The sequence below is a fragment of the Chelonoidis abingdonii genome, chromosome 14 (genome assembly GCF_003597395.2).
Source record: "Chelonoidis abingdonii isolate Lonesome George chromosome 14, CheloAbing_2.0, whole genome shotgun sequence".
In the NCBI taxonomy this organism is placed as follows: Eukaryota; Metazoa; Chordata; order Testudines; family Testudinidae; genus Chelonoidis; species Chelonoidis abingdonii.
Window position 1 is genome coordinate 40,156,271 of NC_133782.1, and position 25,336 is coordinate 40,181,606.

General features: G+C 61.4%; 3 protein-coding genes across 3 annotated transcripts; 1 reads left to right on the forward strand and 2 right to left on the reverse strand.

The window, feature by feature from the left end:
• Positions 1–651: 651 nt before the first annotated feature.
• KLHL33 (kelch like family member 33) lies at positions 652–5,453 on the reverse strand. Its single transcript, XM_032765709.2, has 5 exons — positions 5,404–5,453; positions 3,671–4,213; positions 2,358–3,279; positions 1,595–1,765; positions 652–1,321 (listed from the first exon to the last, which is right to left on the reverse strand). Exons 2-5 carry the CDS (start codon positions 4,197–4,199, stop codon positions 673–675), a joined length of 2,271 nt encoding a protein of 756 aa, XP_032621600.1. The 5' UTR covers positions 4,200–4,213; positions 5,404–5,453; the 3' UTR covers positions 652–672.
• A 3,105-nt stretch (positions 5,454–8,558) lies between these two features.
• On the forward strand, positions 8,559–21,080 carry LOC116816453 (solute carrier family 12 member 3-like). Its single transcript, XM_032765698.2, has 24 exons — positions 8,559–8,588; positions 8,716–8,791; positions 9,000–9,095; positions 9,837–9,976; positions 11,799–11,909; positions 12,053–12,164; positions 12,248–12,378; positions 12,489–12,573; positions 12,748–12,908; positions 13,243–13,350; positions 13,755–13,878; positions 13,987–14,088; positions 15,467–15,622; positions 15,729–15,828; positions 16,043–16,145; positions 16,231–16,359; positions 16,548–16,654; positions 16,878–16,964; positions 17,448–17,545; positions 18,249–18,360; positions 18,559–18,645; positions 19,027–19,162; positions 19,304–19,371; positions 20,904–21,080. Exons 1-24 carry the CDS (start codon positions 8,586–8,588, stop codon positions 21,043–21,045), a joined length of 2,574 nt encoding a protein of 857 aa, XP_032621589.1. The 5' UTR covers positions 8,559–8,585; the 3' UTR covers positions 21,046–21,080.
• Positions 21,081–21,651: 571 nt separating this feature from the next.
• On the reverse strand, positions 21,652–25,319 carry OSGEP (O-sialoglycoprotein endopeptidase; the record flags this gene model as incomplete). The annotated part of the gene is made up of 8 exons (XM_032765699.2): positions 21,652–21,833; positions 21,906–22,004; positions 22,432–22,507; positions 22,851–22,941; positions 23,257–23,322; positions 23,506–23,584; positions 23,693–23,742; positions 25,158–25,319. Coding segments are annotated over 8 exons (663 nt in total), but the record flags the coding sequence as incomplete, so codon positions are not given.
• Positions 25,320–25,336: the final 17 nt, after the last annotated feature.

Sequence of the window (25,336 nt, forward strand, 5' to 3'; positions counted from 1 at the left end):
GGGAGGCGCCTGCCGGACCCGCCCCGGAGCCGGGCTCCGATTTCAGCCCGCCCCTGGGAGAACCCAGGAGTCCGGGCCCCAGGCCCCCTTGCTGGGACCGATCCCGGAGCCCAGGCTCCGGTTCTGGCTGGGCGCGGGGGGGCATCCTGCCCCCGCCCCCCAAAGCGCCGCGTGGGGTGCATGGCGGCGGCCCGCGAGTGGGGAATGACCAGTCGGGGGCGGAGCCGAACCCTCTTTATTGACCCGATTCGCGCCCCAGGAGCCAGCGCCCCCCGCCTGGCCCCCTCCCCCTCCCCAGCGGTCCGCGGGGGGTGTCCCAAGGAGAGGTGTCAGGTCCTTGTCAGAGGGGCTTCCCCACCCCCTGTGGAGAAATCGGGCTCCCCTATACCGCTGAGGGGTGTTGGGGCTCACCTGCCCGATGGGGGGGTCCCCGTTCTGTGGGAGACAGGCTCTCTGTCCCGGGTGGAGGTGCTGGGGGCTGCAAGGTGAGGGGTCAGGGGAGGGTCTCATCCCATGGGGGACTCAGAGGTATCCCCCATTTGGTGGGGGGGGTCAGAGGGGGCCCCATCCCATGGGAATATCAGAGGGGGGTTTCTCATCCCATGGGGGACTCAGAGGGGTGCCCTGTTCTGTGGGGGGTGGGGTCAGAGGGGGCCCCATCCCATGGGGATATCAGAGGGGGGGTTCTCGTCCCATGTGGGACTCAGAGGGGTCCTCCGTTCGGTGAGGGGCAGGGTCCCCATCCTGTGTGGAGGCGCCAGGGACTGCCCGGTCCCGTGGGGGGGGCATCAGGTGGGCTGGGTCCCCCCGCAGGGCGGGCGGCAGCAGCAGGACGCAGGCCCGCAGGTCGGCACAGGCCTGGGGCAGGGTGCCCAGCGTCAGCCAGCGCCCCCGCCCCGGCTGGTAGGCATGCACCAGGTGGGTGTCCCGGTAGGTCTCCTGGCTGTAACCGCCTAGCACATAAAGCTCCCCCTGCAGCACGGCCGAGGCGCCCCCCACGTGGGCCTGGGGCAGCGGGCTCAGCCGGACCCAGGCGTCCGGGCCGGGGCTGTAGACTTCGCAGGCCAGCTGATCGATGTAGCCCCTGTCGCGCCAGCGCAGGCCCCCGGCCACGTAGAGTTGCCCCCCCAGAGCCTCCATGATGTGGCCAGCCCGTTCCTCCAGCATGGGGGCCAGCTGGGCTGAGGGGCCTCCCAGGCCCAGCTGCAGCAGCCAGGCCCGGCACTTGTTTGAGCCATCACAGCCCCCTGAAACGTAGATGGCGCCATCCAGGGTGCAGGCGGCATGGCCGCAGAGCGGGGCAGGCAGGGGGGTGCATGGCCTGGGGGGGAGAAAAGAAAAGAAGAGAAAAATCAGCCAATGAAATAGAGGAAAAAGGAGAAACAAACAGCCAACCGTGGCCCCCCATAGCATCCCTACCACCACCCATGGCAGCCCCCCGTGGCACCCTCCTGGCCCCTACCAGGCCTAGTGCCAATGGGACCCCAGATATCCAGGTTGTGGGTACTTTGGCTCAGCCACGCAGGGGTAGGGGCCCTGGAGGGAAAAGGGGACCCAGGCGTCCGAGGGCAGGAGTAGGAACTACCCCCCTCACCTCCAGGCATCGGCAGGGGGGTCGTAGCACTGCACCCCATCTGTGCAGTAGGCATCCTCAGACATGCCCCCCAGGGCGTAAATCCGCCCAGCCACCCCCACAGCCGGGAAGGAGCTGCGGGCGCTGGGCATGTCGGCCAGGCGCTGCCAGGAGTCCTGCGCGGGGTCATACCTGCAATGGGGTGAGGTGGGCACTCCCCATATAGATCCCATTGCCTGCCCCAGGTCCCATTCTCTGCCTCCATGAGCCGGCCAGTCCCCTGCCCATCCCAGGCCCAATTCCCTGTCCCCTGGGCTGGCCAGCTCCCCCACTCCACCCAAGCCAGACCCAGGTCCCATTCTCCCCACCTCATCCCCCCAGACAGCCCCCCCCCCACCTCAGGTCTCTTTCCCTGCCCCCCATGTCCCATCTCCCCACCCACCACAGATCCCTTCCTCTGGCACCAGCCAATCAGACCCCCACCCTGGGGCCTGATGGGAGCCAGCGCCCCCTAGACGGTAAAGGCCCTGTGCCCCATTCCCTGCCCCCTGGGCCAGCCTCCCTGCTCAGAGCCGAATGGGAGCCGGCGCCCCCTAGACGGGAAAGGCCCTGTGCCCCATTCCCTGCCCCCTGGGCCAGCCTCCCTGCTCAGAGCCGAATGGGAGCCGGCGCCCCCTAGACGGGAAAGGCCCTGTGCCCCATTCCCTGCCCCCTGGGCCAGCCTCCCTGCTCAGAGCTGGATGGGAGCTGGCGCCCCCTAGAGGCCAGCACCTGCCCCACTCACCGGAAGGCCGTGGCCAGCATGTCCCGCACCCCGTAGTAGTGCTTCCCGCCCAGCACGTAGAGCATGTTGTCCAGCACGGTGGCAGCGTGGCGGAACCGTGGCCCATCTGGGAACTGGCCTAGCCGCCTCCACTCCACCTGCTTGACCAGCCCCACACTGCTGTGGAACCGGTGGGCGAACCACAGCTCCCGGGTGGGGCGGCGGGTAGCTAGGCTGGGTGCTAGCCCCTCACCCCCGCAGATCACCAGGGCCCCAGCCGGGGTGCGCACGCGGCAGGGCCCCTCGCCCGCCACTGCCGCCACCAGCAGCTGGTAGAGGCGGCCTGGCGGCGCCAGGAGGTCCGTGGCTCGCACCCGGCGTAGCTCCCGTGTGCCCATCAGGGAGAAGCGGACTCGGGCCAGGATGGCCTCAGCATGGGGCAGGCGGTGGGTGCGGTTGGCATCCAGCCAGCGGAGGGCAGCTTCGAAGGCCTCCACCTCGCTGGCCACGTAGAGCTCGTCTGAGCCCAGCAGGGCCAGCAGCTCGGTCAGCGGCAGGGCCAGGAAGCCGGGGCACTGTGCCACCCCATCAAAGTTGGCCAGGGCGTAGGCCTGGGCGGCAGTGCCCAGCGGACGCAGGTCATAGGCGCGGGCAAAGGCCAGCAGGTCCAGGCTGCGGGCCGGGCTCAGTGCCTGTTGCAGGGCCTCCAGGCAGAGCACCAGCAGCCCCGAGGCCTGGTACTGCAGGGCAGTCTCAGCTGCGCCCAGCAGCTCGACCCAGCTACCCGCCACTGTCCCCGAGTAGGCAAAGGGCAGCAGCAGGCGCAGGTCGGCTGGGGCCATGAGCGTGGGCAGGGGGTTGGCTCCCTGGCGCGCCTCCCGCATCCCGCTGCAGAACATGGCCCGGAAGTACTCACAGCCGCAGCTCAGGGCGACCCGGTGAGCTGTGGGGAGAAGAGGGAGGTCAGGCACGGAGATCCCAAAGGCACCTTCGGGCCGCTTAGCCTTGCCCCCAGTGCCAGCCACCCCAGCTCCAGGCTCCTCCTAGCCCAGGGCTGCTGGTGCCCCTCACAACCTGCAGCCCCCTGCTCCCCCAGCCATGGGCTCCTCTGCAGCACTGCCAGTGCGCCTCACTCCCGACATGCAGCCCTCTGAACCCCAGCCCTGCCCCTAGTGCTGGCCACCCCAGCCCTGGGCTCCCCCCAAGCTCTGCCAGTGCCCCTCAGTCCCGATCTGCACCCCCTGCTAGCCCAGCCCTGCCGGTGCCCCTCACTCCCAACCCGCAGCCCCCTGCTAGCCCTGCCCCCTCCCCACCTCTGCCGGTGCCCCCTTCACCTCGGAAGGTCTCTCCTTCAGTGGTCAGCGCCAGGTCACAGCCCACCCCGGCTCGGTACAGCTCCTCCATGCCCCGCAGCGTCTCCCACTGCTCCTCATCTGGGCTCCTGCCCTCCAGCCCGCCCCCCATCTTCTGGCAGATCTCCACCACCCGTGGCACACCCAGGGCCTGAGCTGCAGCCTCCAGCTCCCCAGCCGTGCCCGGCATGGCGGTGAAGGTCCCTGTATAGGCAAAATCCAGCACAGCCTCCCAGCCGCGTGGTGTGGCCAGTGGGCTCACGTCCACTTCCCCGGCAGCCCTGCATGCCAGCCGCTGGCAGAAGAAGGTGCTGACGGCGGCCAGCACCACGCCATGGGCCTGGTACCGCTGGGTGCCGGCCAGCACCGTCATATCCACCAGCTGGCCCTGCCCGCGCAGCTCCAACGCCGCCTCGAAGAACTGCTGGGCATGGCACTCGCTCCGCAGCTCCCAGTGCGGCTCAGGTGCGTCGCCCTCCTCGTCTGGCCCCGGCCCCTCGCCTGGCCACATCACCCCGGGGGTACCTGCCAGGAAAGGACGTGAAAGGCCCTGGCCCCTGAGCCAGTCAGCCCTTGTGCCTGGGGCTGGATGGGAGTTGGTGCCCCGTAGCGGGGCAGGCCTCGTGTGCCATTTGCTGCCCCCCTGAGCCAGTCAGCCCCCACCCTGGGACCAGATGGGAGCCAGTGCCACCTACAGGGAACAGGCCCTGTTTTCTATTCTGTTTATGCCATTCAACAGCTACGTGTGTGTGTGTGTGTGTGTGTGTGTGTGTGTGTGTGAGAGAGAGAGAGAGAGAGAGAGAGAGATTGTGATTGTGTGTAACTGGGGGGGATGTTTTTGTGGCATGTGTGCATAATTGCAGTGTGGTGTTTGTGTAACAGTTGGGGTGTTGTGAGCTGTAGGTATTGGGGGTGTATTTGAGGGATTTTATGACATGTGTCTTGTGCGCTGTGTTGGAGGGTGTCCCTGTCCTCCGGTGGTGTGTGCTGGGCAGGAATATCTGTGGTGTCTCTATGTGTGGTTGTGAAGTGTGTGTGGGGGGCTGATGTATGACCGTGTGGTTTCATTAACCTTCTATTTAGTGTGTGCAGTGTTGTGCAATGTGTTGCTTTGTGTGTGGGTATGGTGTTTTGCATGTTCCTGTGTTCATTTTGTGTGACAGTGTTTGCTGCTGGATAGTTGCTTGGTGAAAAGTTGGAGGAGTGTTGTGGTTTGGTGTGTGTAGTTCCCCTCTGTGTTGTGTGTGTGTGTAGTTGCTGGGGGGGGTTGCAGTGTGTGTGTATCTAGTTCTTGCCTGTGTTATGTGTGTAGTTGCTGGGGGGCGGCATGTAGTTGCTGGGGCGAGGGGTGTGGGGTGTGTGTGGTGTAGTTCTGATCTGTGTTTGGTGTGTGTGTAGTTGCCGGGGGGGGGGGCTGTTTATATAGTTGTTATCTGTGTTGTGTATGTGTGTGCTTGTGTGTAGTTCCTGCTGGGGGTTGTGGTGTGTGTGTGTGTAGTTCATATCTGTGTTGCGTGTGTAGTTGCTGGGGTGTTGTGTTTGTGTGTGTATGTGTGTAGTTGCTGTGGGGAGGGTTGCAGTGTGTGTGTGTAGTTGCTGTATCTATGTGTCTGCATTTGATGTGGGGTGTGTAGGCTTGGCACACACCCTCACCCTCTCCAGTCCCAGAGTTCCTGCCCCAGAGCCTCCCCCTCCACCCCAGCCCTGCCCCTTACCTGCTGGGGCCCGCTGTGGGTTGGGCTGTGGGATGACCCTTCCTGAGGCCTGGAGATAGGGTAGCTGCAGGGGAGCGTTGGCCCCAATCCCAAGGGCTAATTATAGCCCTGTCTGGGCAGGCCAGGCTTCCTGCCAGCCCACCACATGTCCTGGGCCCCATACTGCCCTCCCCTTGGACTGCAGCCCTGCAGCCAGGGAGCTTCTGGCCAGGAGCCCTAAGCCTGGAGGCCCCTGGCTGTGGGGCGTAGGTGGGATTCCTGGGAGCAGGGAGGGATGTCCTAGCATCTCTATTGCCCCCTTCCTCCGCTGGGGATTCATCAAGGGGGAAGGACAGAAGTTCAGGGGGTAGATGGGGAGTGGGGCCTAGTGGTTAGAGCAGGGGGGGGGACTGGGAGCCAGGATGCCTGAGTTCTGTCTCTGGAAGGGAGTGGGGCCTAGTGGTTAGAGCTGGGGGGCTGGGAGCCAGGATTCCTGGGTTTTGTCTCTGGGAGGGGAGTGATGCCTAGTGGTTAGACTCCCATTGGCGCACGACACACACACACCCCCATGGGGGCTGGGCAGCGCTAGGGGATAAAGGCATTTTTCCCAGCTGGGGTCGGAAAAGTTTGTTCAAATTAGTTTTTCCATCAGAGTGTAAAAAGCCAGAATAGAACAAAGGGGGGCGGGGGACATAGGGGGAGGTCGGGGTGGGGGAGTTCAGAATGATAGACAGGTGGGAGTGAATGTGGAAGGACAGCTGTGGGGGTGCAAGGTGAAATGAAGTGGGAGAGGGGGTTCTAGATGGGTGGGGGGATGGCTGGATGGAGTGTATGGGATGGGGAGACGGGATGGCTGGGTGGGGGGGAGGATGGGGAGGGGGAATGAGGTAGAGGATGGGTGGGTGGACGATGGGGCCAGCAATGGCGGGTACAGAATGGGTGGGGGATGGGGGTATAGGGGGTGGGGGAAGAGGGGATGGGCTCGCTGGGTGGGGTGATGGGATTTGTGGGTAGGGTGCGCCTAATTTCCTGCGTCACCTACTGTCTCTGCTGGAGCCATTTTGGGGAGGGGGTAAGAATATTTGCAGGGGGACACAAACCTACCTCATTGTCAGAGGTCCCTGTGAGGCTTGCGCCATGGGCCTATGCAGGCCTGGCACTCTGCTCGGCCTGCCCTTGGACCGGCGTGTACCAAGGAGTATCGCCCTCGGCAGTATGGGGCATGGACAAACAGCCCTCCAAACAGGACCCGTCCCTTCTATCAGGGGACGCACACACTAAAGCCCTGCCCTGGGTGGGGAGGTTTATTTGTGTTGCCCCACATACCACCCCCTGCCCATCCCCCCATGGCTCCTACCCCCACATGGCTCCCTCCCAGTGGCGATTCCCCTGGGCATCCAGCCCAGCCCTCACTTCCCCCCAACATGCACTGGTGGGGGGTCCTCTGGCCCTTCTGCCCTGTCCTGTGCCCCTGCCCCAAGCAGAGCTGGGCGGAGTGGGCCCCAGTGGAAAGAACGCGGGGCTGATAAGCAGAGCAAACAGGGGGGCCGGGGCTGATGGAAAGTCTCCGTGTTTGGAGAGGGTGTGTGTGGGGGGAGTTAGGGGCAGGGCGGTGGGGCCAGCCAGGGGCTGCCTGGGCCGGTTCTGGAGGGCCCGGCCTGGCCTCTCAGCCTGGGCCCTTTATAAGGCAAGGAGGGGCCAGGGAGAGGGGCACAGGATTGAACTCAGGGCCAGCGGAAAGGTAGCAGGTACTGGGGGGTGGGCGGGGGGAGGGAAGGGAGAGAGATTGTCTGTTCATCTGCATCTTCTGCCCCCCTGAGGAAAGGGAACCCAGGAGTTCTGGCTCCCAGCTCCCTCCCCACCAACTTCAGGCCTGGGAGGGGAGTGGGGTCTAGTGGTTAGAACCAGGTGGTGATGGGGGACTGGGAGACAGGACTCCTGGGTTCTCTCTTAGATCTGAGAGGGGAGTGGGATCTAGTGCTTAGAGTGGGGCGAGGGGCTGGGAGGCAGGACTCCTGGGTTCTAGCCCGTTTCACAATCTCTAAAATGGAAAGAACAACTCAGAGAGAGAGAGAGAGAGAGAGTGTGTGTCCGTGTCCCTGCTGCCTCCTGCTGGCAGGGACGGGCCCTGCTCAGTTACTGGAGTGGGGTGAGTTTAACCCTTTCCTGCTCAGAGTACTGGAGTCCCCCTTCACCCCCCAGGTGGACCCGGCACCCCCATGGACTCCCCGGCCTACAAGACTGTTCTGGCCTTGGGCCGGTTCAAGGTGCGGAAGCTCCAGACGGGTCCCACCCTGGACAAAGGCAAGGAGGGGGCAAGCCCCCCGCCATGCCCCCCGGCCCCATCCATGGAGGGCTCTGGCCAGGTGGATGAGAGGGGCTCCCTCTCGGCTCCCCCAGACTATGCGACCACAATGGACGTCAGCCCCTGCTACGAGTTCTACGCCCAGTCGGCCCCCCCAGGGCGGGCCCGCAAGAGTCGCCCCTCGCTGGAGGTGCTGCGCAATGTGGTGAGCACTGGGGGCACTGTGTGGAGTAGGGAGAGGGAGGCCCAGCGGGGAGTGCTGTGCTGCAGGGAGCAGGGGGTCCAGCAGGGGGCACCGTGCTGCAGGGAGTGGGGGGCTCAGCAGGGGGCGCTGTGCTGCAGGGAGTGAGGGGAATCGTGCTGCAGTGAGTGGAGGGTTCGGCAGGGGGTGCCGTGCTGCAGGGATTGGGGTGCACCGTGCTGCAGGGAGCAGGAGGCTCCGCAGGGGGCACTGTGCTGCAGGGAGCAGGGAGCTCAGCCTGGGGTGCTGTGTTGCAAGGTGTGGGGGGCTCGGCAGGGGGCAGTGTGCTGCCGGGAACAGGGGGCTCAGCCTGGGGTGCTGTGTTGCAAGGTGTGGGGGGCTCGGCAGGGGGCAGTGTGCTGCCGGGAAGAGGGGGCTCAGCAGGGGGTGCTGTGTTGCAAGGCGTGGGGGGCTCGGCAGGGCGTGCTGTGGTGCCAGGAACAGGACCGGGACTTGTAAGGGGAGGCCATGCTGCAGGGCGGGGGGCTCAGCAGTGGGCGCTCTAACGCTGTTTCCCCACCCACGCAGGAGGATGGGCCCGGGTTCCCTGACGCTCCTGACCCTGGGGAATCCAGGGCTAAGGAGGGGGATGAGGAGGATCCAGACGCAGCAAGCCTGGAAGCAGAACCAGTCCGGTTCGGCTGGGTGACCGGCGTGATGGTAAACTGAAACCCCTCGGGGAGGGGAGGGGAGCGGGAGTCCGATGGGTCAGCGGGGCGGGGGAGCAGGCTGAGAGCCAGGACTCCTGGGTTCCATCATCTCACCCACCTCCCTTTTCTCTCCCCAGATCCGGTGCATGCTCAACATCTGGGGTGTGATCCTATATCTCCGGCTGCCTTGGATCACAGCCCAGGCTGGGATAGGTAATGGGGGGGTGGGGCCACCCCATGGCTAGGCCTTTCCAGCACCACCAGTTGGGTAGGAGCGAGAAGCCAGCTGGGAACTTGTGGTGGGTTCACGGTGTTCCCCGATGGGAGCAGGAGGGTGCCCAGCATCGGGGGAATAAAGTGGGGGGCAGCGGGTGGGTTCACTCCCCAAGTCCCCATTCACTATCTTCCCTTCCTTCCCCAGGGCTGACATGGCTCATCATCCTCATGTCGGCTGTAGTCACCACGATCACCGGCCTGTCCATCTCCGCCATCTCCACCAATGGCAAGGTGAAGGCAGGTGAGAGATGGGCCCCACGTCCCGGGGGTGCTGTGGGGCTAGGGAGGCGGGTTCAAACCGGGGCCACCACACAAACAGGGTGGTCAGGGAAGCACTCCCCTTTGGTAGCAGTAAGTGGGCTGTTATCTCAACCTGGCCAGGGGGAAGAGAGAGACAACACCCCCCCCCGCAACACACACTGCTACACAATGAGACCCAGCTGCAGAAACACACAGCTAGAGATGCACAGGTGTGTGGACACAAAACTAGCTCCAGTTCCACATAGTTAGACTGAACTACGGCCATACACAGCAAGAGACAGGGAATCACACAGCAGCGACACACCTGCTGATATGTACACAGTGCTCCACACAGCTCAGCGTTACACACAGGAAATTCTGCACCCCGGAGTCGCAAAATCACAGATAGGCAACTACATGCACAAAATAACACACACACTTAGGTACACACATAGTTATACATGCAAAACTGCACACACACACAGTCATGCACTTAAAATTATACACTTGTGCACACACACACACACACTCAGCGCAGGGCTCATCCCCTCCAGCTGGGGGTGTGGGGCACACACACACAAGGGCTCATCTCGCCACCAGGGGGCAGCAGGGACACAAACACATACACACAGACGTGCACACACACACTCTCCCCAGGGCTCTCCCAACAGCCCTGCCTGTTCCCAAGCCCCTAGAGCCCACCGCCCCTGCTGACCCCGTCTGTCTGTCTGTCTGGGTGCAGGGGGCACCTACTTCTTGATCTCGCGCAGCCTGGGCCCCGAGCTGGGCGGCTCCATCGGGCTGCTCTTCTCCTTCGCCAATGCTGTGGCTGTGGCTATGCATGTGGTGGGCTTCGCCGAGACTGTGCGTGACCTGCTGCTGGTAGGTGGGGCCTGGCCCTGAACAATAACCCTAACCCAGGGGTGAGCAAACCTTTTGGCCTGAAGGCCACACCTGGGGATGGAAATTGTATGGCGGACCAGGAATGCTCACCCAGCTGGGAGTTGGGGTGCAGTCTCTGGATGGGGCCAGAAATGAGGAGTTCAGCGTGCGTGAGGGGGCTCTGGACTGGGGCAGGGGTGCGGGTGGGGGAGTGAGGGCTCCAGCTGGCGGTGTGGGCTCTGGAGTGCAGATGGGTGGGACCGCGGGGTTCGGAGGGTGGGAGGGGGATCAGGGCTGGGGTAGAGGTGCTGGGAGGGGTCGGGGTGCAGGCTCCAGGCAGCGCTTATCTCAAGCAGTTCCCGGCTGCAGCAGCAGCATGTCCCCTCTCTGGCTCCTATGTGGAGGCACGGCCAGGCAGCTGTGTGCACTGCCCCGTCTGTAGACCCCGCCCCTGCAGCTCCCATTGGTCACGGTTGCCAGCTAATGGGAGCTACAGGGGCAGCATTTGGGGTGGGGGCAGTGTGTGAAGCCCCCTGGCTGTCCCTATGTGTAGGAGACAGAGGGGGGACATGCTGGTGCTTCGGGGAGCCGTGTGGAGCCACGGCACATGCAACCTGCCCACCCCACTCCCCAGCAGAAGCTCGAGGGACAGATTAAAATGTCTGAAGGGCTGGATAACCCCTAACCCTAAATGCTAACTCTAACCCCTAATCCTTAACGCTAAATGCTTAACCCTAACCCCAGCCCAACCCTATCTCCTAACCCTAACCCTATCTCCTAACCCTAACTCCAACCCCCAGCCCTAACCCTGAACACTAACCCTAAACCCTAACCCTAATATATAACCCTAACCCCTAAACTTTAACACTAACCCTAACCCCTCAACCCTAACCCCAATCCCTTAACCTCTAACCTTAACCCCAACCCTATCCCCAAACTCTAACCCCTCATCTTAACCCTAAACCTTAAGCCTGAACACTAACCCTAAACCCTAACCCTAACTCTAACCCCAACCCCTAAACCTTAACACTAACCCTAACCCCTAACTCTTGAACTTAACCTCAAACCCTTAACCCCAACTCTAACCGTAACCCTAATGCTAACCCTAAACCCTAATCCCAAACCCAACCCTTTCCCCTAACCCTACCCCTTACCCTAACCTTCAATGCTAATCCTAATCCCAATACCAACCCTAACCCCTAACTGTGACTCTAACCCTAATCCCAACCCTAACCCTCACCCTAATCCTAACTCTAACCCCGAACACTGACTCTAACCCTAAACCTTCACCCTGAATGCTAACCCCAACCCCTAACTCTAAACCCTGAACGCTAATCCTAACTCACCATACACCTAGATCTACCCCTAGAGCTAAATCTACACTAAATCCTAACCCTCGGTCTAACCCCTACCCTGACCCTAGAATTACTAACCTAATCCTTGACCTCAGTCCCAATTCTAATCTTAATCCCAGTTCTAGCCTCAATCCCTAACCCACCCCTCCCTACCCACTTGTCCCTTTCTCAGCTCCACTGCCCCCACCCTGCCCCCACCTGCCCCACCTGTCTGCTGTGAGAACGTGGCCTTATCTAGAGCGTGCGCCACGAGCTGTTGGTACATGGGCCCCACTGAGCCCCCAGCCATGCCCCACCCCACACCGTCCACAATCTGCTGTTGGTCTCTGTCTGCTCTCCCTGACCCACGCTGGGCCCAGCTGTCCCACTTCCCATACTTGGCCCCCTCCACTCCCTTCTCTGACTCCACGCCCTGCCCTCCCCCCTCCGGGCCCCCACAAACTCATCTCCATATACCTGCCCCCCAGGAGTTTGACGCGGTGATGACAGACCCTGTGAATGACATCCGGATCGTGGGCGTCATCACGGTGACAGTGTTGCTGGGCATCGCGCTGGCTGGCATGGAGTGGGAAGCCAAGGTACTGGGGGAGGGGCTGGGAACAAGGACTCCTGGTTCCATCCCCAGCTATGGGAGGGGAGTGGGATCCAGTGGGTTAGAGCAGGGGAGGGGCTGGGAGCCAGGACCCCTGAGTTCTCAGCCCTTCTCCCTGCCCTCTTGCAGGCCCAGGTTGTCTTTTTCTTTGTCATCATGGTCTCCTTCATCAACTACTTCGTGGGGACCCTGATTCCAGCCACAGAGGAGAAAATGTCCAAAGGCTACTTCAGCTACCGAGGTAGGGCCAGTGGAACTCTCCAGCACTGGAGGCCCTCTTGGGCAGTGCAGCCCCTCTGAACCTTGCCCTCTCCCTTCCCGCAGGGGACATCTTCCTGGAGAACATCGGGCCAGAGTGGCGGGGCGAATCGGGCAACTTCTTTGGCATGTTCTCCATCTTCTTCCCCTCAGCCACTGGTATCTTGGCTGGCGCCAACATCTCAGGCGACCTCAAGGTGGGCTCCTGGCCCTCCAGGCCCAGCAGGGGCTAGAGGAACTGGTTCCCCTGAGAGTTATGGGCCACAATAACCACCCCATTTAACCACCCCATTATCCTCGTTTGTAGGACCCCGCAGTGGCTATCCCCAAGGGCACCCTGCTGGCCATCTTCTGGACCACGCTTTCCTACCTGGCCATCTCAGCTACCATAGGTAACGGGCAGGGAATGGGGGGCAGGGCTCTCTAGGGGGTGCCATGCTGCAGGGAGTGGACAGGGGCCCTACATCCTGGGGGAGGTCACTAGGGGATACTTGATTGCCAGGGGAGTTGCTGGGGGGTGGGCACTAAGTCCTGGGGGGGGTCACTCATTTCCCCCATCCCCCCAGGGTCATGCGTGGTGCGTGATGCGTCCGGGAGTCTGAACGACACACTGGGCTCCCCCAACACCACGGACGGCTGCCTGGGCCTCGGGTGCGGCTACGGCTGGAACTTCACCGAGTGTGCCCAGCCCGGCACCTGCAAGTACGGGCTGGCCAACAACTACCAGGTAGGGGGGAGGAGCCAGCAGTTAGGGGGTTGGGACTAGGGGAGGAGCCAGCAGTGTAGGGAAGGAGCCAGCACTGAGGGGGTGGGACTGGGGAGGAGCCAGCAGTGTGGGGGAGGAGCCAACACTGAGGGGATGAGACTGGGGGAGGAGCCAGTATTGAGTGGGTGGAACTGGGGGACGAGCCAGCACTGAGGAGGTGGGACTGGGGAGGAGCCAACACTGAAGGGGACGGAGAGCATTTGGGGCATGGGATGGGAGCTATGGGTGATGGGAGAGGCAGGCTGGGAATCTCGCTTTCTGATCCCCCCTATCCTGGGGTCTGTCTCCCTCCCAGACCATGAGCATGGTGTCTGGCTTCAGTCCCCTCATCACGGCTGGGATCTTCGCCGCCACCCTCTCCTCTGCCCTAGCCTGCCTGGTCTCAGCCCCCAAGGTCTTCCAGGTGAGTCCAGGTGTCAGGGGTGGGGGCCTAACAACAGAACACCCCAGCTACAGCATCAGAAACAACAGCACCCAAACGTACCCCTTCCATCCATACCACACCTGCAACAGCAGCCCACCCAACACCACCCTCAATGATGTGCTCTGGAATGCCCCCAAATCACCGCCAGAGACACCCCTACTTCTGAAAACCCCACCACCTCCAGTGACCCCCCCTCAGCCCCCAAGAGCACCCTCACTATCCCTCCAAACAAATCCTGAGTCTTCACCTCTTATTCGGATCATCGCAGCCCAAATCCATCTCTAACCAGCCTCCCACCTCCCACCCTGGGCCTGTGCACCTTCTGTCACCCATAGCTCTGCTATCACTGAACCCCCTGCCTTGCCTGTGCCTGTCCCCCGCAGTGCCTGTGCCAAGATAAGCTGTATCCCATCATCGGCTTCTTTGCCAAGGGCTATGGCAAGAACAACGAGCCGCTTCGGGGCTACATGCTCACTTTCATCCTGGCCATTGCCTTCATCCTCATCGGTGAGTGGGGTCACACACCCTGCTGGGGCCAGGTGGAAGGGAACCATCTCCTTGTCGTGGGATGGGAATGCGCCCCCATATTGACCCATCTCTCCATTGCACCCACAGCTGAGCTCAACACCATCGCCCCCATCATCTCCAACTTCTTCCTTTGCTCCTATGCCCTCATCAACTTCAGCTGCTTCCATGCCACAATCACCAACTCCCCAGGTACAGCAGGAACCCCAGCAGCCATAGGGGCAGGGGCACGGAGGGCTTTGCCGAGGTGTTTAGCTGAGGTTTGTCACATCTGGCACCATGGTTCAAACCAAGCATGTGTTGAGTGCAGGGTGTCAGGCTGAGTGTCTGGCATGGGAATTCTTGAACAGAGTAGGATGGGGCAGGTTGTGTTGAACTGGGAGGGTGGGTAGAGTGAGGTTGGATTGGATGGGTTATGTTGGATTCTGTTGATTGGTGTTGGGTTGAAAGGGATATGTTTATTGACGTAGGGTAGGGTGATGGGGGACTGAGTAGCGCAGAGTGGGTTGAGTTGGAGCTGGGTAGGCGAGAGCTGAGTTTAGTTCTAAGGGTTGCCCTGAAGGGCAGTGTTGGGTTGGAAGGGTTGGGCTGAGGTGTAGAGGCGGGTAGGAGTTGGAAGGATTGAGCTGGGTTGAGTTGGAGGAGTTGTGCAGGAAGGAGAGTTGAGTTGGAGATGGGTAGGATACAGTTGGACTGAGTTGAAAGGGCGTTGGGTTAAGCAGAGAGTTAGAGAGCTGCATAGGGCCGAGCAGGTTGGGTTGGAGGAGTTGGGCAGCGTAGGGTTGAGTTGGGTTGGAGGAGCTGGGCAGGGTAGAACTGAGTTGGGTTGCAGGAGCCGGGTGGTGTAGGGTTGAGTTGGGCTGCAGGAGCCGGGCGGCGTAGGGTTGAGTTGGGTTGGAAGAGCTGGGCAGGGTAGGGCTGAGTTGGGTTGCAGGAGCCGGGTGGTGCAGGGTTGAATTGGTTGCAGGAGCCGGGCAGCGTAGGGTTGAGTTGGGTTGCAGGAGCCGGGTGGAGTAGGGTTGAGTTGGGTTGCACAAGCCGGGTGGAATAGAGTTGAGTTGGAGGAGCTGGGCAGTGTAGGATTGAGTTGGGTTTGAGGAGCCGGGTGGTGGAGGGTTGAGTTGGGTTGCAGGAGCCGGGCAGCGTAGGGTTGAATTGGGTTGCAGGAGCCGGGTTGAGCTGGGTTGCACAAGCCGGGTGGAATAGAGTTGAGTTGGAGGAGCTGGACAGTGTAGGATTGAGTTGGGTTTGAGGAGCCGGGTGGTGGAGGGTTGAGTTGGGTTGCAGGAGCCGGGCAGCATAGGGTTGAGTTGAGTTGCACAAGCTGGGTGGAATAAAGTTGAGTTGGAGGAGCTGGGGAGTGTAGGATTGAGTTGGGTTGCAGGAGCCAGGCGGCGGAGGGTTGAGTTGAGTTGCAGGAGTCAGGCAGTGTAGGGCTGAGCCTTTCGAGCTGAAAAGGCTGAGCTGGGCAGGGTGGTTACTGTTGCCCTGGCCATGTAGGGAGATAGGTTGGGTTGGGGGGGTCTGACACATGGGTCTGGGCACAGCCTTTCACTCTCCCTCCTCCCAGGCTGGCGACCTTCTTTTCGCTACTTCAGCAAGTGGAGCGCCCTCTTTGGGGCCGTGGTCTCCGTGGTCATCATGTTCCTGCTGACCTGGTGGGCGGCCCTCATTGTGGTGGGCATTATCCTGGTCAGCTTGGCCTATGTCAGCTACAAGAAGCCAGGTAAGGGAGGCGCCGGGGCGGTGGGAGAGGGCAGGGAGACCTGGGGGGCACCCAGACCAAACAAGATTTCCTCTGCCTCCCTGCATCCTCTTCATCATCCCCTCAGATGTCAACTGGGGCTCCTCTGTGCAGGCCGGGACCTACAGCATGGCCCTGTCCTACTCTGTCAGCCTCACGCAAGTGGAGGAGCATGTCAAGAACTTCCGGTAGGCCTGGCTGGCTGAAAGCAGCGGGGGCTGAGAGCCAGGACTCCTGGGTTCCATGCCTGGCTCTGGGAGCAGAGTGGGGTCCAGTGGTTAGAATGGGGGGTGCTGGGCTCTATAACTGATTCTGACAATAATGCTTGGGCATTGGGTGCAGCAGTGTCTCTGTGGGGAGAGCACCCCCCTCTGGACTGTCCCAACTCTCCCTCTCTTCCAGCCCCCAATGCCTGGTGCTGACGGGTCCCCCCAGCTTCCGGCCAGCTCTGGTGGATTTTGTCGGCGCCTTCACCAAGGGGGTCAGCCTCATGATCTGTGGGAACGTGGCTGGAGTGAGTATGGGGATGCTGGGGAGGGCCTCAAGGAGCCTGGGATCCTGCCTCCTAACCCTCCCCTTGCCTCTCCCAGCTGCAGGACACCCCAGGGGACCGCGACTCAGAGGAGCACGTCGAGTGGCTGAGCAGGCGCAAGGTGCGATCTTTCTACACCCTCATCACAGCCCCAGACCTGCGCAGCGGAGCCCGTAGCCTCATGCAGGTTTGTGTGTGTGTCCCAGCGCCCTCTGCTGGAGGGTCTGAGCCCTGCTTTGTGTGCTGCCCCTGCTGGAGCAGATGAGTGCTGGGCTGTGCATGCACCGCCCTGCCCCCTAGTGAGTGCAACCTGCCATGCTGCGCTGTGTGTCATCCCCCCTGCACTGCCCCAGCCTCACCGATGATTTTCCCCAGGTGTCCGGGCTGGGGCGTCTCAAACCCAACACGATCGTGCTGGGCTACAAGCAGAACTGGCAGACGGACTTGCCCCACAACCTGGAGAACTACGTGGCCACCATCCAGTAAGGGGGCTGGGCTGGGGGGGCAGCAGTGGGGTAGGGGGCTGGGGTGGATGCCCCGGAGCAGGGGGAAGCAATGGGGTTGGAGGCATCTCTGGAGGTGGGGAGACTCCCTGGGGGGCAGCACCTCCTTTCTGGCACCTCCTAGGCAGTACCAGGGCTGAAGGCTCTTGGGGGGCCTGGGATCCCCCCAGCAGTACCCCCTGACCCCACTCTGTGCCCCCAGCGACGCGTTCGACGGCCGGGCTGGGGTGTGCGTGTTGAGAATGAAGGACGGATTGGATGTGTCACGGACGGTGCGGGCCTATGGTAAGTATGGGGGCTGGGCTGGGGGAGGGCAGATGGACACAGACCCATGGACATGACTGGGCCTGCCAGTAGGGGGCAGCAGTGACCTCCAGCAGTGCTCTCTGCCTGCCCCATTCCCTGAGAGGTGGGTGTGCAGCCGGGGGGGCTGCCCTCAGCTGTCTAATCCCCTTCTCCCCAGTGAACCCCGCGTTTGAGGACCCCGAGGCAGCGCTGCAGGGAGAGAAGTTGAGACAGGAGCCGGGCAATGCAGGTGAGGGGGACAGGGATGAGGGGCTGCTGTGGGCAGAGGGGGCTGCGTAGGGGGTCAGAGACTGCAGCAGCTGGGGGCAGGAGCTGGGCAGCGAGGGAGGGGGCTGTGGGTGGCAGCCAGGGGCACTGGGCCCGTGCCAGGCCAAGGGAGCCCTGGGGGGGGGCGGGACGGACGCCATCCTGCCCCGAGCCTAGGGGTTGCCCTGCCCCACCTGCCCCATGTGCTCACAGGGAGCAGCGTGAAGGTGCTGGGCGCGGACGAGCTCACTGAGACCCACTTCCAGGCCCAGCAGAAGAAGAGATGTGTGGACGTCTACTGGCTCTTTGACGATGGGGGTGCGTGTCCCCTAGCCCACCCCCCACCCCTGGCAGCTCCCCCACCAGCCCCGTAACCTCCTCCCTCCACCAGCCCCCCACCCCTGGCAGCTCCCCAGCCCACCCCGCATCCCTGTCCAGGGCCGGCTTCAGGCACCAACGCATCAAGCAGGTGCTTGCGGTGGCCAACGGAGAGGGGTGGCACGTCCAGCTCTTCGGCGGCGGGTCCCTCAGTCCCTCTCGGAGGGAAGAACCTGCTGCCAAACAAAGCAGCAGCGGCGGTAGAGCTGCTGCCGAAGTGCCACCCATTGTGGCCCCCCCTCCACTGCTTGGGGCGGCAAAACTGCTGGAGCCAGCCCTGCCCCTGGCAGTTCCCCTACCAGCCCCCTCACCTCTGCCAGCCCCCCAACCTCCTCCCTCCACCGGCCCCCACACCGTCAGCCACCCCACCAGCTCTTCTACCAGCACCCTCACCTCTGCCAGCCCCCAAACCTACTCTCTCCATCCGACCCCCACCCCATCAAGCCCCTTCCTCCACCAGCTCCCTCTCCCTACAGCCCTCCCCCCCAACCCCTGACAGCCCCCGCCTGCCCCTTGGAAGCCTCTCATCTCTTCTCCAGCCCTCTCACCTCCTGGCAGCCCCTGAGCCCCAAGAGCCTGCCAGTGCCCCCCGCCCTTCACTCCTGGCCTGCTCCTGCCGCCCCCTGACACTGTCTCCCCGCAGGGCTCACCCTGCTGGTCCCCTACCTGCTGAGCCGCCGCAAGCGCTGGAGCCGCTGTCGCGTCCGGGTCTTCGTCAGCGGCCACCTGGGCAGTGCCGAGCAGCAGCGCCAGGAGTAAGGGCACCTGCCTCGGCCCTGCGGGCCCCCCGCATTCCCACCCGCCCCTCTCCCCCCTCCTGCGGGCCCTCACATTCCCTGTCCACCTACTGGCCCTGCCACTCCCCCCTCCCGTGGGCCCCACAAATTCCCACCCACATTCCCCCTCCACTCCCCCCCCTCCTGTGGGCCCATCACTCCCCCTCTGCCCCACAGGATCCAGTTGCTGCTCAGCAAGTTCCGCCTGGGTTTCAGCGAGGTGCTGGTGCTGCCCCACGCGGCCTGGCAGCCAGAGGAGAGCAGGTGAGTTCCCCCCGCCCGCCCCCGACAGCAATTCCCTACCCTCACTTCTTTTGGGGGGCCCTCAGGCCTGCCCCCATTCCCCAGGCTCCCCACTACCTGGAGGTGGGGCACCAGGCCTGGTCCCAGGGCCTAACAGAACCCCTGAAATGGACCCCACCTTCCTGGCACCACCACCACAGTGAAGGATCCTTACAGCTGTCTGGGTGAGGAGAATGGAACCCAGGAGTCCTGGCTCCCACCCTCCTCCCAGAGCCAGAGAGAGAACCCAGGAGCCCTGGCTCCCAGCCCCCACTCCCTACCCTAGAGGAGACAGGTACCACCCTAGACTGCCTAGCCCTTCGGGTGGGTCCAGCTGTCCTCAGCCCTGTGCTCTGCTCCCAGCCTGAAGGAGTTTGAGGACCTGGTGGCTCCATTCCGGCTCAACGAGGGGCAGCGCAGCCCTGAGGCCACAGAGGCCTTGCGGAGGGAGACACCCTGGAAGGTGTCAGATGAGGATCTGCGGGTCTACAGGAAAAAGGTGAGACCGGATGTCTGGGTCCTAGCCTGGCTCTGGGAGGGGACCAGGGATCTAGAGATTGGAGCTGGGAAGCGGGGGATTGGGAGCCAGGACTCCTGGCGGCTGGGTACACTGCAACCCCCTCTTACTCTTCCCCCACAGTCAGAGCAGCAGGTCCGACTCCATGAAATCCTGCAGGAGAATTCCCGGAACGCCGCCCTGATCGTCATGTGAGTGCAGGCCCCATCCCCGCACGGGACAGCGTCGTCAGCCTGTGTGACCTTGGCACTCTCACTGCAGTACTGGGGATGGGGGAGAGACCCCTGCGAGCCATGGGCAGTGGGGGATAGTGGGTAGAGCAGGTGGGGGACCTGGCCTGTATGTGCCAGTGCAGTAGGAGGGACAGACCGTAGGGGAAGGGCTGTGCCCTGGGATCCCTGGGTGTGGGGGGAGTGGTCATTGCCCTGGGAGATTGCTCCATGGCCCTGCCCTGGGGCGCAGGGTAGGGGTAGCCAGTATCAAGCAGAGTGCCCCAGGGGTTGGTTTTGTTCACCATCTTTATTAATGACCTGGATGATGGGACAAGTGCAGAGTCCTGCTCTTAGGACGGAAGAATCCCATGCACTGCTACAGGCTGGGGACCGACTGGCTAAGCAGCAGTTCTGCAGAAAAGGCCCTGGGGATTACAGTGGACAAGAAGCTGGATATGAGTCAGCAGTGGGCCCTTGTTGCCAAGAAGGCCAATGACATATTGGGCTGTATTAGTAGGAACATTGCCAGCAAATTGAGGGAAGTGATTATTCCCCTCTCGTCAGCACTGGCGAGGCCACACCTGGAGTATCGTGTCCAGTTTTGGTTCCCCCCACCACAGAAGGGATGTGGACAAACTGGAGAGTCCAGCAGAGGGCAATGAAAATGACCAGGGGAGTGGAGCGGGTGACTTTTGAGGAGAGGCTGAGGGAACTGGGGTTATTTAGTCTGCAGAAGAGAAGGGGGGGCGGGGGGAGTGTTTGATAGCTGCTTTCAACTATCTGAAGGGGGGTTCTGTAGAGCAGGGTTTCTCAGAGGTCGCCACTTGTGTGGGGAAAGCCCCTGGTGGGCTAGGCCCGTGTTTACCTGCGCCCTCCACAGGTCTGACCGATCGCAGCTCCCATTGGCCACAGATCACTGCTCCAGGCCAGTGGGAGCTGCTGGAAATAGTGGCCAGTAAGTCCCTCGGCCCGCACCGCTTCCCGCAGCCCAACAGCAATCTGTGGCCAGTGGGAGCCGCGATTGGCCAGACCTGTGGATGGGGCAGGTAAACACAGTGGCCCAGCCTGCCAGGGGCTTTCCCTACACAAGCAGCGACCCGTTTGAGAAACCCTGCCATAGAGGATGGCTCTTGGCTGTTCTCAGTGGTACCTGATGACAGAACACGGAGTAATGGTCTCAAGCTGCAGTGGGAAGGTCTAGTTTGGATATTAGGAAAAACTTTTTCACTAGGAGGGTGATGAAGCACTGGACTGGGTTACCTAGGGAGGTGGTGGAATCTCCTTCCTTAGAGGTTTTCAAGGTCAGGCTTGACAAAGCCCTGGCTGGGATGATTTAGTTGGGAATTGGTCCTGCTTTGAGCAGGGGTTTGGACTAGATGACGTCCTGAGGACCCTTCCAACCCTGATATTCTATGAGCCCTCTGGCCCTGCCCTGGGGGTGGCGGGGATGGGAGCCTCAGGGGTATCTCCATTCCCCCCCCACCTCCACTGACCCCCATCCCTCCCTGCAGGAGCCTGCCTGTGGTGCGCAAGGGGGCCTGTCCCAGTGCCCTCTACATGGCCTGGCTGGAGACCCTGTCCCGGGATCTGCGTCCACCTGTTGCCTTCATCCGGGGCAACCAGCAGGATGCCCTGACCTTCTACTGCCAGTAGGGGGCTCTGCAAGCTTAGCCCGAGGGAGTAGCCTGGAAACCTGGGTTCCTTCCCCAGCAGTGCAGCAGCAGCCCCAGCCCAGCCCAGCTGGATGGATCATGGCCCCCGGCTGGGCAGGGGGCTGATGCTGCCATCTCTGCACGCTCAACTGTCCCATCCGACACTGCTGTAGGGAATCGGATGCCTGGGCCAGGGCCTGTTGTGCTCTGCCCCTCCCAGGGGGTAGCGCCCACCGTGCTGCATTGTAAATATTAAATATTGTTATTTACACAGCGCCTGACACCTTGTCAATTGACCCGCCTCTAGCCCTGCCAGTGCCCCTCACTCCTGACCCACAGCCCCATCTAACCCAGCCTTATCCCTCCATAGCTCTGCTGGTGCCCCTCACTCTTCACCCACAGCCCCTGCCACCCCAGCCCTGGGGTCCCCCCCCCAGCTCTGCTGGTACCCCCCAGTCCTGACCTGCGCCCATGGTAGCCAGGCTGAGTACCCCAACTCATTGCCCCAGTGGCAGGTTTCAGGCTGAGTGGGGCCCGCTGAGGGGTTGGGGCCAGGCCCAGAGGCCACTCCCTGCCCAGCCCCCAGGGCTCAGGAAAGGAATCCCAGTTACAAAAGCAAACGTCTTTATTGTGTGTTAGGGCTGAGTTCCAGCCAGCAGGGCCCTCGGGCCGTGGCCACCCTACTCTGCACAGGCCCCGTGGGGGCAGCAGCCACTTTGGGGACCATCCTACGCGTGGGAGGGAACGGGTTAATCACGCCAGGTCACATCCACTTCGTCTGTCCGGTACCTGTGGGGAGAAGAGAAAGTCAGGGGGCTGGCCCATGGCTGATGCCTCCCCCCTCGCTCCCCCCTCCTCTACCTCTGCGTGATCCATGAATCCTCGAGCTGCGTCACCTGCCCTGTGCGGAACATCTCCCAGCCGGCCTGTGCGATCATGGCCCCATTGTCAATGCAGAACCTGGGGATGGGGGGAGATGAAACATCCTGTAGGCAGTGCGGCATGGGGGCTAGTGGTTAGAGCAGGAGGGAGCTGGGAACCAGGACTCCTGGGTTCTGTCCCTGGCTCTGGAATGGGAGTGGGGTCTAGTAGATAGGGGAGGGGGCTGGGACCAAGGACTCCTGGGTTCTATCCCCAACTCTGGGAGGGGAGTAGGGTCTAATGGTTAAAGAGGAGAGGTGGGGGGTTGGGAGCCAGGACTCCTGGGTTCTCTCCTGGCTCCGGGGTAGGAGTGCCAATGCCCTAAAGCACCATAGCCCAGAATCTCCCAGGGGAATCCAAGAGCTACTGTCTGGAGGGATAATCCCACTGCTTCTACCAAGCTAAGGTGGGCTGAGGGGTTGCTGGGACCCTAGCTCCATAGGATAAGTTGATAGGCAGTCAGTACCTCTCATCTGTAGCAAACAGCTTGGCTCCCCTCTCTGCGCACATGATCCGCATCATCTCCTGTAGCCGCATGTTACCTGGGGGAGGGGGCAGGATTAGAGCTGGGGGGGGAGCCCACAGGCTGGTGTGGGGTGGTGACACCTGGGGAGGGGGAAGGTTTCAAGCTGAGACCCCAGTCACAGGACACAAGTGACACGAGCTGTGATGGCCTCAGTTGAGTCCGGGCACTAGCCCCAGGTTGTGCCTGCCAGGTTTGAGGGGGAGAGCCCAGCGAGCCCCTGCCCTATGGCAGCGATCCCAGGGGGAAGGGAGGCAGGAGGTGAGTGGGGAAGCAGGTGGGGGGCTAAGTATGGGGATTGGGGGGGAGGCAGGGTTCCCATGCAGTGACCCCCCCTCACCCCCCATGGTCCCAGCACGTACAGCCGACGCCGCCCACGATGAGGGCCTCCTGTGAGCCGCAGTGCGCCATGGCCCGCTCTGTGATCTCCACCAGCATCGCAAAGAGCGTCTCCTGGGGGGGCAGTGCAGCTAGGACAGTGCCACTCGCTCCTGACCCGCAGCCCCCTCCCCCGGCACTCCTCACTCCCAACCTGCGGCGCCTCCCTCCCCCCGCACTCTTCACTCCCGACCCGCAGTCCGCCCCCCCGGCACTCCTCACTCCCTCCCCACAGTGCTTCTCATGCCAGACTCGCAGCCCGCTTCCCCGGCTCCCATGGTGCTTCTCACTCCCAGCCCGCAGTCCCCACCTCCTGATGTCCAGGGACGGGGCTCCTAACTCTGGACCCACAGCCCCTGCTCCCCAGCCCTGAGCTGGGCCGTTCCTCACCTGGAGAGAGAAGCAGAGATCCTCCGGGGTGCACTCTCCTGATGCCAGCATCTTGTGAGCCACCTCCTACAGGGCACAGAGGGGGTTCAGGGTGCCCGCGTTCCCTCCCAGCTCAGGGAGAGGAGTGGGGGCTAGTGGGTAGAGCAGGGGCTGTGAGCCAGGACCCTGGGTTCCCTCCCAGCTCAGGAAGGGGAGTAGGGACCAGTGGTCAGAGCAGGGGCTGGGAACCAGGACCCCTGGATTCCTCACCTCTATGTGGGACAGGATCCCTGAGAAGGACACATCCATTCCCTTCACTGTGTAGGGCAGCTCCACCAGCTTCTGTCCCCTGGGGGTGTGTGGGGAGGAGACTGTTAGACCCTCCCAGAGCCAGGGATCTAACCCTGACTTCCAGCCACCTGAACCCAACTCCCCTCCCGGAGCTGGTACCACTCACTTCTTCGCCATCTGTTCAATGTTATAGCCAGGGCTGGGGTCATTGGATATCTAGGAGGAAGACACACCAAGGGGGGGGGTAAGGCTGGATGTGGGGCTACCAGAAGGCCCCATCCCAATCTCCAAGCCCCCCAGGCCCCACGGTGACACTCCCCACCACACACACACTTTGCTTTGGTCCTTGGCAGGGGGTAGGGGGGAGAATGGGACGACTTGAAGACATCAGTTCCTTTCAGGCCAAAACCTTTCCTGCAGCGAGGCTCAGGGCACGGGGATTCAGGTGAAATCGGTTCCTCCAGTTCTGAGCTACAGAGAGGGGAACAAAGCCTAGGGCTCCTTTGCCAAAGCTCCGTACTGATTTACTGCTAAATCTCACAATCATTTTCCACTTCGCTTGCAAAGAAACAAGGAAATTCCAGGCCAAGAACCTCGGTTAGTGCTGAAGATTCCCACAGCCTGCACCTGGCTTTTAAAGGCAGAAAACTGAATGCCAAAAATCTTAGATTAATGTTAAAATTAATGCAAAGTCTCCAACTAAGCGAGCGCAGATTATTTGACAAAAGTATCTAATTTTATGCTGGCTTTAGTTGGAAATGTTCGACTAAAGTTACCATTAACCTTAGATTTTGGCATTTGATTTCCCCAATTTCAGGGAGAAGGAGAACAAAAGTTACTGTTTTCTTTAAAAAGCAAGCAAATTCCATGCCAGAAAACCTCATCTTCAGTTGCTCCTGCCACAAGGAAGAAAAGGATTTTACAAGAAATCCAGGCAATTGGGTGTGAGGTTTTTTAAAAATGGAAGGATATAGAATGTTTGTGAGAGAGATTGATTTCAAGTCTTATATAAAGCAAGTTATATGCTAAATATCATCTGATCTTGTACAGTATTCTTGGATTATAAAGAGAATAAAATTGTGAGTTTGTTTACAAAGCAACCAAACTAAGAAAATTTGTCTTTGTCTTTAGGAAAAAAAAGCAAGGAAATTTCACTCCAAAAAACTTAGGTTAAGTTTAAAATTGCACCGAGTATTTTTCGATGAGCGTGTGCATAAAACCAACACTAATCTGGAATTCCCTTGCGTTTAAAATGAAAAACTTCACCCCAAACACACCAGAACTTGGAGTCATGTGACTGTTAAAATTTTGAAGCAGCATTTCTCCAATGTTGCTGTGGCTAAATGTTGCTAGTGAAGGAACCAGGGGGATTGGGGAAGATTTCTCTTAGGGCTGACACCTTATTTTAAAAAGCAAGGAAATTAAATACTAAAAAACTTGTTAATGTTGAAGTGCCACAATCAGGTAATGGAGAAACTCTGGGTGACTCAATGAGACTAGAACCCAAGAGTCCCGACTCCCGGTCGTCCGCCCCCCCGCCGTCTCTAACCACCAGACCCCTCCCCCCAGAGCCAGGGATAGAACCCAGGAGTCCTGACTCCCAACCCTCTGGCTCCCCACTGCCCTCTCACCTTCAACACACGGGCGAAGCGGTCCAGGCAGTTGCCCACGGCGATGTCGATGGTCTCCCCGAAGATGCGATACCGGCGCTCCGAGTATGCGATGACCTGGGCAAAAGGAGCAGAGCAGGGGGGATGTACAGGGCTGCTGGGATCTCCTGGGTGGGGGCCTAGTGCAGCAGTGGCGGGGG

What these genes read in the sequence shown, in the direction of transcription:
- KLHL33 (XM_032765709.2), bottom strand. Translation starts at nt 4,199, where the DNA reads ATGTGGCCAGGCGAGGGGCCGGGGCCAGACGAGGAGGGCGACGCACCT. An exon ending in TGAAGGAGAGACCTTCCGAG is followed by an intron (nt 3,280 to 3,670) that starts GTGAAGGGGGCA and finishes TTCTCCCCACAG; the next exon opens with CTCACCGGGTCGCCCTGAGC. An exon ending in ATGCTGGCCACGGCCTTCCG is followed by an intron (nt 1,766 to 2,357) that starts GTGAGTGGGGCA and finishes ACCCCATTGCAG; the next exon opens with GTATGACCCCGCGCAGGACT.
- LOC116816453 (XM_032765698.2), top strand. An exon ending in GCATGGAGTGGGAAGCCAAG is followed by an intron (nt 11,910 to 12,052) that starts GTACTGGGGGAG and finishes GCCCTCTTGCAG; the next exon opens with GCCCAGGTTGTCTTTTTCTT. An exon ending in AACTACGTGGCCACCATCCA is followed by an intron (nt 16,655 to 16,877) that starts GTAAGGGGGCTG and finishes CTGTGCCCCCAG; the next exon opens with CGACGCGTTCGACGGCCGGG.